The following is a 15,790-nucleotide window of genomic DNA, read 5'->3' as shown; positions in this document are numbered from 1 at the left end:
TACCACCGGCCCCGTGCCCGCTCCCGGCCGCTACCTCCCGCACCCGGCCGCTACCTCCCGCACCCGGCCGTTACCTCCCGCTGCACTACTCCCTTCCCCCCGTCCCACTCCCAGCCTCTCCCAACCACAAGCTGCCTGTCCTCCATCCGACCACCGCCCCTTCTACCCGTTCACTCCCAGCTACTGCCCTGTGCCACTGCCGCCTACCCTCTCCCGCCTGGCCTTTTACAGCCGCTGCTCTCCGCCTGCCTCCCAGCATTGCGACCCGCGCTCCTCGTGTATGGCTGGCTGGCCCGGCGCTAGTGCGCCACCGACCCTGAACTTCAGCTGTTCCCCCGCCTTGAGCGTTCCTGACTTACCCTCGCAGAGAAGGAGGATGGCGATCACAACCTTCGACATTGTCTGACCGCTGAGGCCGAAAGCCCGAGGCCGCGGCGCTGGGCGAAGGCCGCGCTCTTACCAGGAACCGGCGCCCTGCGGAAGCTTTCGCTGGACGCGTCTGGAAAGGACCTCGAGCTGCCACTGTGGGCTGGTGCAGGATTATTTCCTGCCGATGTAGGCTTGCAGGAAGGACCTCGCCCTTCCCGGTGTCCGAAGAGAGAATACGAGCATTTCTCTTTCCAGTCTCCTCCCCTCAACCAGCCCTCAGTCCTGTCAACTGCTGCATTATTTTAATATCCAGCTAATCTTTAATCATAATACTGTAGTCACTTATTTATTTTGCACCTAGAATTTCAACTTCCTCTTTTTCAAATATGTTACCACCTATTATGATAGAAACTTGTCAAGTTCTCATCATCAGTTTTAATATTATGAAATTTGTTGCCTTTGCAGCAGTAATACTAATACAGTAATACTTTGCAGCATAATAATAGAAAATATGAATTACAGTAAGTATAAAGATATGTAACCAGGTGACAGTTGAATATAATTTCTTATTGTTCAAGTGCACGCAAAATCTCAGAAAGGCAGAGTCCATTATCAAGGACCCCCAGCACCCAGGGCATGCCCTTTTCTCACTGTTACCATCAGGGAGGAGATACAGAAGCCTGAAGGCACACACTCAGTGATTCAGGAACAGCTTCTTCCCCTCTGCCATCTGATTTCTAAATGGACATTGAACTCTTGAACACTATCACACTTTAAAAATACATATTTGTTTTTGCACGATTTTTAATCTATTCAATATAAGTATACTGTGATTTTTAAAAATGTTTTAAAATTGAATTTTCAAAAGGTTACAAGAGTAGAATGGAATATCAACCCTTCCCCCTCCCCCCTAACATATCCCTATGGATAAAAAAAGAGGGGGAAAAAAAGAGGAAAAAAAAGAAGAAAGAAAGAAAGACTGCCTGGATATCAGAAGATCCCCACATGCTCCATGGAATTCAAAATAGCTTTAATATATATATATTTATTTCTTTCCCCAGATGACCAATAAATTTATCTTCGGAGCACCTATATATTTAAATCCTATCTTTTGTAAATAAGGGCACCAAATTTTCAGAAATATGTCATATCTATTTCTTAAATTATAAGTAATTTTTTCAAGCGGAATACAACTAAAAGTTTCATTCTTCCAACGATCCATACTTAAGTATGAATCCGATTTCCAACTAACTGCAATAGCCTTTTTGGCTACTGCCAATGCAATTTTTATGAAATTCATCTGGTACAAAAGAGGGAGGAAATGAGCCTGGCAGTTGCTTTGGATGCAGAAAAAACATTTGACAGATTGGAATGGGATTTTTTATTTAAGGTATTGGAAAAATATGGATTAGGAGTATCTTTTATAAATTGGATTAAAACCTTAAATACTAATCCCAAAGCTAAAGTAGTGACAAATGGCCAAATTTCAACATCGTTTCAGTTAACAAGGTCAACTAGACAAGGTTGTCCATTATCACCTGCTTTATTTGTATTGGTGATAGAACCATTAGCTGAATTAATTAGAACTGACTCAGATATTATGGGTTTCAGAGTTAATCAGGAGGAATATAAGATTAACCTATTTGCTGATGATGTTCTGATTTATCTAACAAACCCATTGTGTAAATTATCTTCTAGATTGGAAGAATATGGGAAAATATCAGGTTATAAAATAAATTGGGATAAAAGTGAAATTTTACCCCTTACTAGAGGAGACTATAGTCAATGTCGATTAGTAACTCAATTTAGATGGCCGATAAATGGTATAAAGTATTTAGGTATAAGAGTTAACAATTATATAAAGAATCTATATAAATTAAATTATTTGCCATTATTGAAAAAAATTCAAGAAGATCTTGATAAATGGATGATATTACCAATAACATTAGTAGGTAGAGTCAATGCTGTAAAAAAAAAGTATACTGTGATTGATTGATATACTTATTATTTTTACTCTTCTATATTATGTATTGCTTTGAAATGCTGCTGCTAAGTTAACAAATTTCACGTCACATGCCGGTGATAATAAACTTGATGCTGACTTGTGTATTCACCTCAGTATGCTAAAATAACTGCCCGTGCCTTTCAGAGAAAACAGTGACGCAATTTTTCAAGTGGAGTAGAATGAAGAGTTCTAGCATGGACGACATTATTATGTTTTTCCTAAGTTTGGTGAAGAAAGGTTGATAATATTTGATATAGCCACGTAAGTTGGTTTATACTTGTTCGTAATAGCGTGATTGTGAAGTCCTTAATCGACCTATTAGCATAGTATTTCTAGTAATTCAACTACATGGCAATATTGTAAAAGTTTATTTGTTTCTCTTTATTGTTTCATGACCGAATGTGTACGTAATAGAGTAATGTGAGTGTGTTCACGTAGTGTGAGCGAGGAGAACTCATTTCTTTTTTTTAATTGATTTTTTATGCATTTCTTCAAACCAACTACAAACAAAAACCCCAACAGCAAAGTGAAGGTTAATACAGTGCAAAATAAACATATCAAATGTATAATTCATAACAATAAGGAAAGAGCACCCAGAATAAAGTCATATAAAGTTAGTCTCCTTCCCTCCCTCCCACTGAAGAACTCAAGGCCAACCATTACAATATGTAAAAAAAAAATCGGAGCATTTGACCCCCAAAACTGTAAATATAAATAAAAACAAAGAATAATAATACCTACCACCAAAACTATAATGTGATTTCCATCAAAAAGAAACCATAAAACTTACAGAGAAAAAAAGCTGAAAGTAAGGGATTAAAAAGAATAAACTTAATCTAAAGAGGAGTTACTAAAGTATTCAAGAATAGGTCCCCACACTTTTTGAAACTTTATGTTCGAATTCAGAAGTGAGTAATGATTTTTTTCAAGGTCCAAACGGGACATAATATCATTAAACCATTGGGCATGAGTGGGTGGGGCAACATTTCTCCACCTAAGAACTAACCGTCTAGCCAAAAGAGATACAAAAGATAATGTTCTATGTTCAGTCGGACTCAAATGCATATCTGCCTCAGAGGATTAGATTCTAAGTGGCAATTAAGAACATGGGATAAAGATTTTTAAAAACTTCATGGCCTTCATGGTTTCTATCTCTCTCTCTCTCTCTAGTCCTATCTTGCATAATCATCTTTTCCTACCTTCTATGCAAGACTCAACATTTCATGATTGGTATGGAATGGGCATTAGGCACTTTGAAGATCTTTTCATTGATAATCGTTTTGCAATTTTCCAACAACTCTGCATCCGCAAAGTTTAATCTACCAAATACCCATTTCTTTAGATACCTTCAAATTAGACATTTCATTAACCCTTTATTACCTAATTTTCCTGAGATGCCCGAGAAAAATGTTGTGGACCTGTTTGTTTGTATTAATCCATTGGGCAAAGGTTTAATATCTTTTATTTGTGATAAATTAGTGACCTTGAGGGGTGTCCCCTTTGATAAAATTAGAACTGCTTGGGAGCACGATTTAAGTATTTCTTTATCTGATGTGGTTTGGGATTCAATACTTAAGTCAGTTAATTCAACCTCGTTATGTGCTCGCCACTGTCTTTTACCGTTTAAGGTTGTACATAGGGCTCACATGTCTAAAACTAAATTGTCGTGGTTTTATCCTGACATTAGTCCTGGTTGTGACAAGTGTAAAGGTGGCGAGGCTTCTCTTATCCATATGTACTGGGCTTGTATTGTCTAGAGAAATTTTGGAGAGAAGTTTTTTTATCTTTATCCCATATTCTTAATTGCACTGAGAACTCATTTCAAGGTGTTTGGAAGTTAAGCACGTGTGTGCCAAATGTGAATATATCTCTTAGTTAAGATGAAATATATCTGTCTATCCATATTTTCAATTATGTGTACCGGGTTGGTGGGATTCTTACCTTATTTGTATTGATTTTTTGAATTGCCACTATGGTATGGTTTTGTATATGTTGTTTTATTTTTTTCCATACTGTGTGTGTAACAAGAGCATGGTCGGAAGTTGAGCTGAGAGTGTAATAGCGGGAACTGTGTTTTTAAAAATTTGTTTTGTTGTTTTTATTTTGATACTCTTTTTGTGCAATAAAACATCTGAAACAGATAAAGGAATTTAAGACCCGAAAAAGTATTTTCCCCAGGCTACAAAATATATTAAATAGCTAAATTAAATAAGTAGTGCAAAAATAGAAATAAAAAAAAGTAGTGAGGTAGTGTTCATGGGTTCAATGTCCATTCAGAAATTGGATGGCAGAGGGGAAGAAGCTGTTCCTGAATTGTTGAGTGTGTGCCTTCCTGCTTCTTTACTTCCTTCCTGATGGTAGCAACGAGAACAAGGCATGACCTGTGTGCTGGTCCTTAATGATGGACGCCCCCTTTTTGAGGCATCGCTCCTTGAAGATATTATGGAGACTGGTGCCCATGATGGAACTGACTAAGTTTACAATTCTGTGCAGCTGGTTTCAGTCCTGTACAGTATCCCTCTCCCATGATGCATCCAGTTAGAATGCTCCCCATGGTACACCTGTAGAAATTTGCAAGTCTTTTTGGTGACATATGAGATCTCCACAAACCCCAAACGAAGTATAGCTGCTGCCATGCCTTTTTCGCTGCATCGCTATGTTGGGTCCAGGTTGGACCCTCAGAGATACCGACACTCAGGAACATGAAATTGATCACTCTTTTCACTTCTGATCCCTCTATGAAGACAGGTTTGTGTTCCCTCATCTTAACCTTTTTGAAGTGCGCATCTCGCATAACCTGCCATGGTCCCAGAACTCATTCTACCAATCAGGAAAGCTCACTAATTAATGCCTCTGTTTACTGATGAGGCTGAAGAGAGCTGGACTGTGCATATCTGTACTTAACTTACTTCCACAGACGCGCAGTAAAGAGAATCCAAACATGCTGCATCACTACATCGTATGGAAACAGCGCTGTGGCAGACAGGAAGGATCTACAACAAGTAGTCACAACTGTCCAATACATCACTGATCCAGCCTACCTGCCATCAAGGACACGTATGCAGAAAGGTGTGTTTTTTGGATCCAGTGTAACATTTATTTAATTCTCCTCTACACTCTTGAATCTTGAGTTAGGGAGAAAGGTTGAGCAGATTGGGTGATTGCACAGCCTTTTTCCCAGGGTTAGGGAATCAATATTAGGTTTAAGGTGAAATGGGGAGATACACCAGGGACCTGAGAGCAACTGCTATAGAAATTATTGCATTTTGCACCTTGTTTTCACCTGTTGCTCTGAATCTGGCCATTTCTATTCTATATTGCTCATTCCAGTCATCCTGTGGGCTACCAATGACCTCTTTCTCATATACAGTTCATCAAAATGAATTTCCCTGTCTTTTTCTAGACTGAAGACATTTCTTTTTCATTTACTGAAATTACCATTTAACATAGTTGTGGCATTGTAGCAATGTATGAACATAAAGTTATAAGGACTAAAAATTGGAGTAGGCTGGTCAGCCTTTCATGCCTACATGCAATTTAATAAGATCCCAGCTGGTCATCTCCCTCAATGTCATTTTCCTGCATTAGACCCTTTGTTTATACACTGAGCGAATAATCCTCTTTTAGCTTCTTAGACAGTAAATTCTGAACATTTTCTAGCTTCTTGAGTGAAAACATTTAATTTCCTTTCATCTTTTTTTTTGCATGACTGATCCATTTTTGAGATTGTGACACCCTTCTTTCAGTCTGGGTGAACATCAGCTCTACATCCACTATGTCAAGTCCCTTAAGGAGTTTATACATTTCAATAAGACCACATTTCATTTTAATTGAGAGCTGGTTAGCCTAATCTCTCTTTATGCAATAAACCCAGCATCCTACAAATGTAGTGAATTTTTACTCCTTTCTCCCTAGGAATGTACATCAGTCCTTGGCCAGGGAGACAAGATCTTAAATAGTATTCCAGAAATGGGACTGCTGGGATCCTATAGAATTAGAGCCAGAGGTCTCTGTACTTGTACTTAAATGCTTGAACCATGTACATTCCTTGACATGTCTTTGCCTCTCACTTTACTGCCATTAGCAAATGAAGATTTCAAGTTTGGTTCTGGATAGCTAAGCCGACTTACATGTCTGTGGCACTCTCCCAGAGTTGCCTGTACCTTAAGCCATAGTCCCAGGCTGGGCTCTCAAATTCCACATTTAATCTAATCTTTGATGACAGAATCCTGTAAATCTGTAAAACTGTAGTTACTATATCTACTAATACTCTCTGCAACTTTAAGAAAATACTGGAAGATCCTTTCTGCTCAAGATTGCATGTAAAGCAACATTTCAGGTCCCTGTTGCTTTTCTTACATAGGATGCTCTGAGCTTGAAATACATTTAATATATTCTCTAATATCTCATTCAAGAACTTATGGTATGGTACAATTATTTCCCATTTGTTACAAATGATTAATTTTAATAATCCGCTAAGGGTTATCTGTCACTATTAGCTAGATGTATTGTGTGAACTCTTTTCATTCTTTGGAAAAATTACTTCCCTGGAAATCCAGAAGTTTGGGCAGATGAACTGAATCAAATAACTCACTGCCTCTCTGCATATATCCATGTACTATCTCAATTGTGACATCAGGCATTCAGTCTTCTGATCCGAGCCTAGAGCAAACTTTTTATAGGTTCATTAACCAACATCTCTGATGCCAGATATTTGTGAATGCTGTTTGACCTTTGACTGGCATATTCTGCTTTGATTTTGTAAGGAACATCGCTGCATTCAGATTATCTGGAAAAATAATTTCAAGTTTAGAAAGATCACATCTTGAATCATCGCAGAGACACAGTGGCTGTTCGGTGGATATTCTTTCCAGCTGAAACTATTTTAGGCAATATTTATGTGGTGATCTTGAGATTAAGAATGCTTTTCCTTCAAAATATTCTATGTTAACCTCTAATTAGAGCAATTCTGGTATCAGAATACAAATTGACCCTTGTTTGTTATCCACCCTTCCTTCCTGTCAAATTCCTGGGAAACTTCCCAGTGTTCTCATATTTGTTATACTTTTTCTCTTAAGATCGCTAACCAAGACTGGGTGCTGACCAGACAGCTAAAATCTGTCAGGATGGTTTCCAACGTCATATTTTCACAATTTAGCTTCTTTCTGTTGATGGCTGTATCTGGTAAGATAAATGGACCTGAAAGTTCTTTATAAATAAAAAAGAATGTTTCATATATGTTTCATAATTATTTTAAAATCAGTGGCTTACATTTTCTTTTCTTTTGCAGAATGGTATCTTACAGAAAGCAATGACTGTGAGGTGAATGTTGACAGAGAACTTGGGGATTCAGTTCTGTTAGACATTCTGAATCTAAACTCCAGTACCTATAATGAAGTTAATTGGTTTAAAGGAAAGAACAAAGTCGCACGATACAAAAATGCTCCTAAGGTGTATGATACATTTTGCAGTAAAGTAAACATTTTTCAAAATGGTTCTCTGAGCATTATCTCCACATCAAAATCTGATGAAGGAAAATACACAGTGGAAGTATTTGACAAAAATGGAATACGGACATTAAATCAAAACTTTACATTATGTTTATTTGGTAAGTCTATGTCTTTTCAACTTTGCCTAATTGAACCCATTCTAAAATTCTGAATAGTTCCCTTAGGTAAAAGAATTGCTTCATTATGTGCGCAAATTATGATATGGAAATTAAGTTAAGGTTTTATAATTTGGTGCTCCTGTGATAAAACCAAGTTCTGAAATTCAGGAAGTGCCTTAAGAATGGGAACATAAATCATGATATTTGTCTGTTGCTACATTTTGCCCTTCGGAATATTGGAAAAGGCCATAACACATCACAGCAGAATCAGGCCCTTGAGTCTGGTCTATGAATTTCATCATGGTTTATTTATGATCCCTCTCAACCCCATTCTCCTGCCTTCTCTCTGTAACCTTTGGTGCCCTTACTAACCAAAAACCTACCACCCTCCGATTCAAATATACCCAATGCTTTGGCCTCCACAACGAAGGATAAGGTGGAGTTGATGTTCAGCATTAATCCAGAGGAGTATTGTTATGCTTGTTTCTAAGGCTTTAAACAAAAAGGAATTCCACACTATCTGTAGGTATTTCTCACATTATACAGGTTGACAGGATTATTTTTCTCACTGACATTGTATTAATCCTTAAATATTAATGATGGAGCTGAGTGAGGTGGTAGGCATTAAAACACTCCACCAAGATAACAGAAAAGAACCATACAATTGGAAATCTCTCAGTCTTGGGTGGTATTGGAAAGCCATCTATTTTATTCCTACTTGATTTTTTTTCTGCTACTATTAATTTAATTCCAAGGGCTCTTGTCATGAAGGAACTTTTATTTACCTAAAAGTGGACAGGAACAGAAACCCAATTTTGTATCCCAGACCCATCAATGTGAGAAATTTAGTGGAATTTAGACAAAGGGCCAAGCCGCATAAGGAATTATTAATGGGACGTGGACATTATGATGTCAGTATAAATGATAACAGATTAATTGGTGATATATCATGCAAAATAAGGAGACTACAGGCTAGATTTTTTGATATGCCTGTAATTGTTAAAGCCATGCTTCGTGGTCGGCCTATGCCAACTTGACAGGCAGACCTCAGCCTGTGATATTCTGCTGTGCACAATTCTGAAGGCATCATGCAGGTTGGAATAGCCCTGACTTACACAAATACAGAGAGAGTGCTTTCCTTCATGTCACTGCGCACAGTGCAGATGATGGAGCAAAACGGCTGTGGATGGTTTGTCATAGAGTAGGCAAAAGATGATCATTAGTACAAACAGGAGTCTGCACCAGTAGGTAAAGACTGGAGAGGGAGTGCCAGGAAGGTAGAAGAAGATCCTCTTTTTTTGGTGTGGGGCAGCCAAATGGCAAAGTACAAGATTCACATTTAACAGTTATAATCAGAGGGCAGTCCTAAATCTCCTATCATTTTTTTTCCAGAGGCCAGAAAATGCAGGGCCACAGATTTAAAGCTTGTGGTGAAGCACTGTCGACGTTTTGGGCCAAGACCCTTCGTCAAGTTTCGGCCCGAAACGTCGACAGTGCTTCTCTTTATAGATGCTGCCTGGCCTGCTGTGTTCCACCAGCATTTTGTGTGTGTTGTTTGAATTTCCAACATCTGCAGATTTCCTCGTGTTTGCTATTTCAGGAGAGTTAACCAAAAGCTCAATTAAAGAAATATGTTTAAGGAAGAGGAAGACTGAACAATAAACAATCACAGACAGATATTCCAAAGCCAGTTGTTGTGTTCGGAAAAAAAGTTATTAAGAAAAAATGACAAAGTGCTGGATTGGAAAACTTATGGGGAAATCCTTACAGAATTATTTGCCATGCCAATCAGGGACTTGTGCTTAAATTATTTTGTGACTGTATTGTGCTTATCGTAGCTGTGCTGTATGATAGAATAACTATATGTGCTGTGTGTAACTCTGTGTACTGTGTTTTGCACCTTGGCCCCAGAGGAAAATGTTCTGTTTCGCACTGTACAAGTGTATGGTTGAATGACAATAAACTTGATGTTGAACTTGAAATATGGAAAAGCAAGGCCATGAAAGAATTTATGTCCAATCTCTAGATTTTTGAAAGATAAAAAGCTCAGTGAAGGAAATTTAAAAAAAAGAGTATGTCCATTAAATTCATAGTTGTTATTGGGATGGAGTTAAATGTTATATATAAACTTAAAACAGACATTAAACTAAAAAAGTACTAAATCAAATATTGCTTGTTGGAACTTTTTTGTCAGGAACGTTACTGAATACTTTGATCTTGTCAACTTTGTTGACTTTGAAGTCCAGTTAGATTGTTAAATTATATGGAAAACCAGTTGTAGAAATAATGTGGTCTTTTATACACTGTGAAAGGCATGCATGAAGTGTGATAAAACATAAAATTAGATTTTTGAAAGATAAAAAGCTCAGTGAAGGAAATAAAAAAAAGACTATGTCAATTAAATTCATAGTTGTTATTGGGATGGAGTTAAATGTTATATATAAACTTAAAACAGACATTAAACTAAAAAAGTACTGAATCAAATATTGCTTGTTGGAACTTTTTTGTCAGGAACGATAATGAATACTTTGTTGATCAAGTCCATTTAGTTTGTTAAATTATATGGTTTACATAGGAAAACCAATTGTAGAAATAATGTGGGCTTTTTTAAACTGTGAAAGGCATGCATGCAGTGTGATAAAACATAAAATTAGAAAGGTAGCTCCTAACTAGCAAGTGTATGCAGAGTCAGAATCAGATTTATTATCACTGTCATGAAATTTGTCATTTTGCCTTTGTAATACAGTGCAAAGACATAGTTATTATAAGTTATAACTAAGTATTACATAAAAAGGAATAATGAGATAGTGTTTATGTGTTCATGAATTGTTGAGAAATCTATATTCCCATAATGTAAAGGTATAGATGGATTTCCCAGTCTGATGTCATTCTCAGTAATGGCATACTGATTATTGTAAAAATTTAAAACCAAGTCTTATTCTATAATTGCACAAAAATGAAGTTGGATAATATTTTCTAACTTTTATTTCCTTTTAGAGAAACTTTCAATACCAGTAATGAAAATGGATTGTGTAAATGAGCAAGATATGTATATATCATGCGAAGTTCATAAAGGAACTCCAGTTTCCTTCTACTTGAACGAACAACCACTGACTAAGCATAACACTTCATTTTCAAATGGTGGGAGAAAAGCTACACTGAAGAACTTCACCTCATCTTACAACAATAAAACATTCTTCTGTAAGGTTGAAAACCCAATCAGTGAAGGGCAATCAACTCCAAGCCAACCCTACTGTGCAGGCAAGTGCAAAACAACGTTGAGTAATGTACCTGCGGAAAACTTAAAGCAAATAAGCCTATTTAAATCAGTAACAAGAATTTAGGGTCATCAGCGGCAATGAGAATAAGTACTTTCTTTGAAATTAAAGGCTAGCAATGAACCCAACTCACATCTGAAAACTACAGTAGCATAGTGGTTAGCACAATTGCTTTACAGTGTCAGTGATCAGGGTCTCTGGTTCAATTCCCTCTGCTGCCTGTAAGTAGCTTGTACATTCTCCCTGTGGCCACGTGGGTTCCTCTGGACGCTCCAGTTTCCTGCCACAATCCAAAGACATGGTTCGGGAGAGTGAGCTGTGGACATGCTATGTTGGCGTTGGAAGTGTGACGACAGCCCAGCAGTCCCCACTGATTTGATGCAAACAACACATTTCTCTGTAAGCTTAGATGTGATGTACATGTGTCAAATAAAGCTGATCGTTAAAAATAATCTCAAGATATTGGCTCTGTGCAAGGAACAGGTTGGCAGAACAGGTGTATTGGAAGTTATGCAGGAATTATTGAACTGCGAAACATTTTTCATTTGTTAAGTTACATTCAATCTAGAACTTTCATGCAGAAATTGTTATGCCAAAGTTCTCAATGTTGCTGGTATTGTCTAGTTAGCAACACAGTAACAGCCGAATGTGCACTGTAAGTAGTACAGACAGAGTCCAGAAAGGGGAGGCTGGTTTCTGTGATGAGCTGATCTGTGTCCACAACTCACTACAGTTTCTCACAGATGCAGGCTGAATAGTTGCCGTACCAAGCCAAGATGCATCTGGACAGTGTTTTCTACTGTGCCATCGATTTTTAAAAAAAATAGTGAGGTTCAAAGGGAACATGCCAAATTTCTTTAGCCTCCTGAGGAAACATAGAATCATAGAAAACCTACAGCCCAATACAAGCCCTTCGGCCCACAATGCTGTGCCAACCATGTACTTACTTTAGAAATTACCTTGGATTACCAATAGCCCTCTATTTTTCTAAGCTCCATGTACCTATCCAGGAGTCTCCTAAAAGACCCTATTGTATCCGCCTCCACCACCGTCACCGGCAGTCCATTCCACGCACTCACTACTTTCTGCGTAAAAAAAGAAACAACTTTCCCCTGACAACTCCTCTGTACCTACTTCCAAGCACCTTAAAACTGCGTCATCTCATGTTAGCCATTTTAGTCCTGGGAAAAAGCCTCTGACTATCCACACGATCAATGCCGCTCATCATCTTATACACCTCTATCAGGTCGCCTCTCGTCCTCCATCGCTCCAAGGAGAAAAGGCCAAGTTCACTCAACCTATTTTCATAAGGCATGCTCTCCAATCCAGGCAACACCCTTGTAAATCTCCTCTGTACCCTTTCTGTAGTTTGCACATCCGTCCTGTAGTGAGGTGACCAGAACTGAGCACAGTACTCCAAGTGGGGTATGACTAGAGTCCTATATAGCTGCAACATTACCTCTTGGCTCTTGAACTCAATCCCACGGTTGATAAAGGCTGATACACCATATGTCTTCTTAACCACACAGTTAATCAGTGCAGCAGCTTTGAGCATCCTATGGACTCGGACCCCAAGATCCCTCTGATCCTCCACACTCTCAAGAGTCTTACCATTAATACTATATTCTGCCATCATATTTGACCTACCAAAATGAACTACCTCACACTTATCTGGGTTGAACTCCATCTGCCACTTCTCAGCCCAATTTTGCATCCTAGCAATGTCCCGCTGTAACCTCTGACAGCCCTCCACACTATCCACAACACCCCCAACCTTTGTGTCATCAGCAAATTTACTGACCCATTCCTCCACTTCCTCAACCAGGTCAGTTATAAACATCACGAAGAGAAGGGGTCCCAGAACAGATCCCTGAGGCACTCCACTGGTCACCAACCTCCATGTAGAATATGACTCATCTACAACCATTCTTTGCCTTCTGTCGGCAAGCCATTTCTGGATCCACAAAGCAATGTCCCCTTGGATCCCATGCCTCTTTACTTTCGCAATAAGCCTTGCTGAAATCCATATACACTACATCCATCAATGTACTCTACCTTCATCAATGTATTTAGTCACATCCTCAGAAAAGTTCAATCAGGCTCATAAGGCATGCCCTGCATTTGACAAAGCCATGCTGACTATTCCTAATCATATTATACGTCTCCAGATGTTCATAAATCCTGCCTCTCAGGATCTTCTCCATCAACTTACCAACCACTGAAGTAAGACTCACTGGTTCATAATTTCCTGGGCTATCTCTACTCCCTTTCTTGAATAAGGGACCAACATCTGCAACCCTCCAATCCTCTGGAACCTCTCCTGTCCTCATTGATGATGCAAAGATCATTGCCAGAGGCTCAGCAAATTCCTCCCTTGCTTCCCACAGTCACCTTGGTCCCGGTGACTTATCCAACTTGATGCTTTCCAAAAGCTCCAGCATATCCTCTTTGTTAATGTCTATATGCTCAAGCTTTTCAGTCCACTGTAAGTCACCCCTACAATCACCAAGATCCTTTTCCATAGAAAACACTGTAGCAAAGTATTCATTAAGTACCTCCGCTGCCTCCTTCACACTTGGTTGATCCTATTCTCTCATGCCTTGTGCTCTTGCTCTTCACATACTTGTAGCATGCCTTGGGGTTTTCCTTAATCCTGCTCACCACAAGGCCTGCTCATGGCCCCTTCTGGCTCTCCTAATTTCAATCTTAAACTCCTTCCTGATAGTCTTATAATTTTCTAGATCTGTATCATTACCTGGATGTTTGAACCTTTAGTAAAGTTTTCTTTTTTTTTCTTCACTAGATTTTCAACAGCCTTTGTACACCATGGTTCCTGTACCCTACCATCCTTTCCGTCACATTGGAACATACCTATGAAGAACGTCACGCAAATATCCCCTGAACATTTGCCACATTTCTACAGTACATTTCCCTGAGAACATCTGCTCCCAATCTATGCTTCCAAGTTCCTGCCTGATAGCTTCATATTTCCCCTTACTCCAATTAAACGCTTTCCTAACTTGTCTGTTCCTATCCCTCTCCAATGCTATGGTAAAGGAGATAGAATAGTGATAGTGATCACTATCTCCAAAATGCTTTCCCACTGAGAGATCTGACACCTGACCAGGTTCATTTCCCAATAACAGATCAATTACAGCTTTGTGGGCTTATCTACATGTAGTGTCAGGAAACCTTCCTGAACACACCTAACAAACTCCACCCCATCTAAACCCCTTGCTCTAGGGAGATGCCAGTCAATACTGGGGAAATTAAAATCTCCCATCAGAACAACCCTGTTATTACTGCACCGTTCCAGAATCTATCTCCCTATCTGCTCCTCGATACCCCTGTTACTATTAGGTGGTCTAAAAAAAAACACCCAGTGCAGTTATTGACCTCTTCCTGTTTCTGACTTCCACACACAGAGACTCAGTAGACAATCCGTCCATGACTTCCTCCTTTTTTGCAGCCGTGACTCTATCACTGATCAGCAGTGCCATCCCTCACCTCTTTTGCCTTCCTCTCTGTCCTTTCTGAAACATCTAAAGTCTGGCACTCTAAGTAACCATTCCTGCCCCTGAGCCATCCAAGTCTCTTTAATGGCCACAATATCATAGCTCCAAGTACTGATCCACGCTCTAAGTTCATCCGCTTTGTTCATGATACTCCTTGCACTGAAATAGACACACGTCAAACCATCTGTCTGAGTGCATCCCTTCTCAATCACCTGCCTGTCCTCCTTCTCACACTGCATAGAAGCTTTCTCTACTTGTGAGCCAACCACCCCTTCATCTATCATAGTGTTGACGCGTAGACAAGTGGTTAAGGCGTTCGTCTAGTTATCTGAAGGTCGCTAGTTTGAGCCTTGGCTGAGGCTGCGTGTGTGTCCTTGAGCAAGGCACTTAACCACACATTGCTCTGCGACGACACTGGTGCCAAGCTGTATGGGTCCTAATGGCCTTCCCATTGGTGGCGTGGAGAGGGGAGACTTGCAACTTGGGCAACTGCCGGTCTTCCATTAAAAAAAATTGTGCTCTAGAAACTTTCCAAGGTGCAAATCCATGGTCCATCGAGACTAACGGAGGCCTACACTACTACAGACATCCATCCCTTCAGTTCGGTTCCAACCCCCAGCAATTCTAATTTAAACTCTCCCAACAGCCTTAGCAAACCTCCCTGCCAGGATATTGGTCCCCCTCGGATTTAAGTGTAACCCGTCCTTTTTGTACAGGAAGCAGAGGGCACGGCCTCTTAAGTAGTTGGACTATGACAAGCAATTGGTGCTCTTCACTCATAGAAACTTAAAGCCCTCAACCTCAGCACCATTGATGTAGACAGGAGCAGGTGGCCCTCCCACTTCCTAGAGTCAATGACCAGCTTGTTTCTTTTGCTGCCATGATATCATGCTATCAGGATATCTATCTCCTCCCGGTACTCCGATCCATCGTTATTTGAGACACACCTCACTACAATGGTATCATCTGCAAACTTGTAAATGAAGTTAGAGCAAAATCTGGCCACATAGTCATC

The 15,790-nt window shown here is 39.4% G+C and overlaps 2 protein-coding genes across 9 annotated transcripts in view; one reads left to right on the top strand and one right to left on the bottom strand.

Annotated features, from left to right (window-relative positions):
- Positions 1–496, bottom strand: part of LOC140727739 (cell adhesion molecule CEACAM20-like) — a 35,838-nt gene extending 35,342 nt beyond the window's left edge. For all 4 annotated transcript variants that reach the window (XM_073045445.1, XM_073045444.1, XM_073045447.1 and 1 more), the window contains exon 1: positions 360–496. In XM_073045445.1, the coding sequence (XP_072901546.1) occupies positions 360–399 (40 nt within the window). In that variant the 5' untranslated portion in view covers positions 400–496. The remainder of the gene's footprint in view (positions 1–359) is intronic.
- A 239-nt stretch (positions 497–735) lies between these two features.
- LOC140727740 (T-cell surface antigen CD2-like) overlaps positions 736–15,790 on the top strand; it is a 31,224-nt gene continuing 16,169 nt past the window's right edge. Inside the window, exons 1-6 of one of the 5 annotated variants that reach the window (XM_073045450.1) lie at positions 736–890; positions 2,519–2,635; positions 5,292–5,443; positions 7,453–7,558; positions 7,665–7,982; positions 10,980–11,243. In XM_073045450.1, coding sequence (XP_072901551.1) covers positions 7,501–7,558; positions 7,665–7,982; positions 10,980–11,243 — 640 coding nt within the window. In that variant the 5' untranslated portion in view covers positions 736–890; positions 2,519–2,635; positions 5,292–5,443; positions 7,453–7,500. Of the gene's footprint in view, positions 2,636–4,763; positions 5,444–7,452; positions 7,559–7,664; positions 7,983–10,979; positions 11,244–15,790 lie in introns of those variants that run through there. The other 4 variants (XM_073045449.1, XM_073045448.1, XM_073045452.1 and 1 more) reach the window with 4 other exon arrangements.

This window comes from Hemitrygon akajei, chromosome 5 (assembly GCF_048418815.1).
Source record: "Hemitrygon akajei chromosome 5, sHemAka1.3, whole genome shotgun sequence".
Classification (NCBI taxonomy): domain Eukaryota; kingdom Metazoa; phylum Chordata; class Chondrichthyes; order Myliobatiformes; family Dasyatidae; genus Hemitrygon; species Hemitrygon akajei.
Note: the sequence above shows the minus strand (reverse complement) of the source record. Positions and strands in the feature narration are given on the sequence as shown.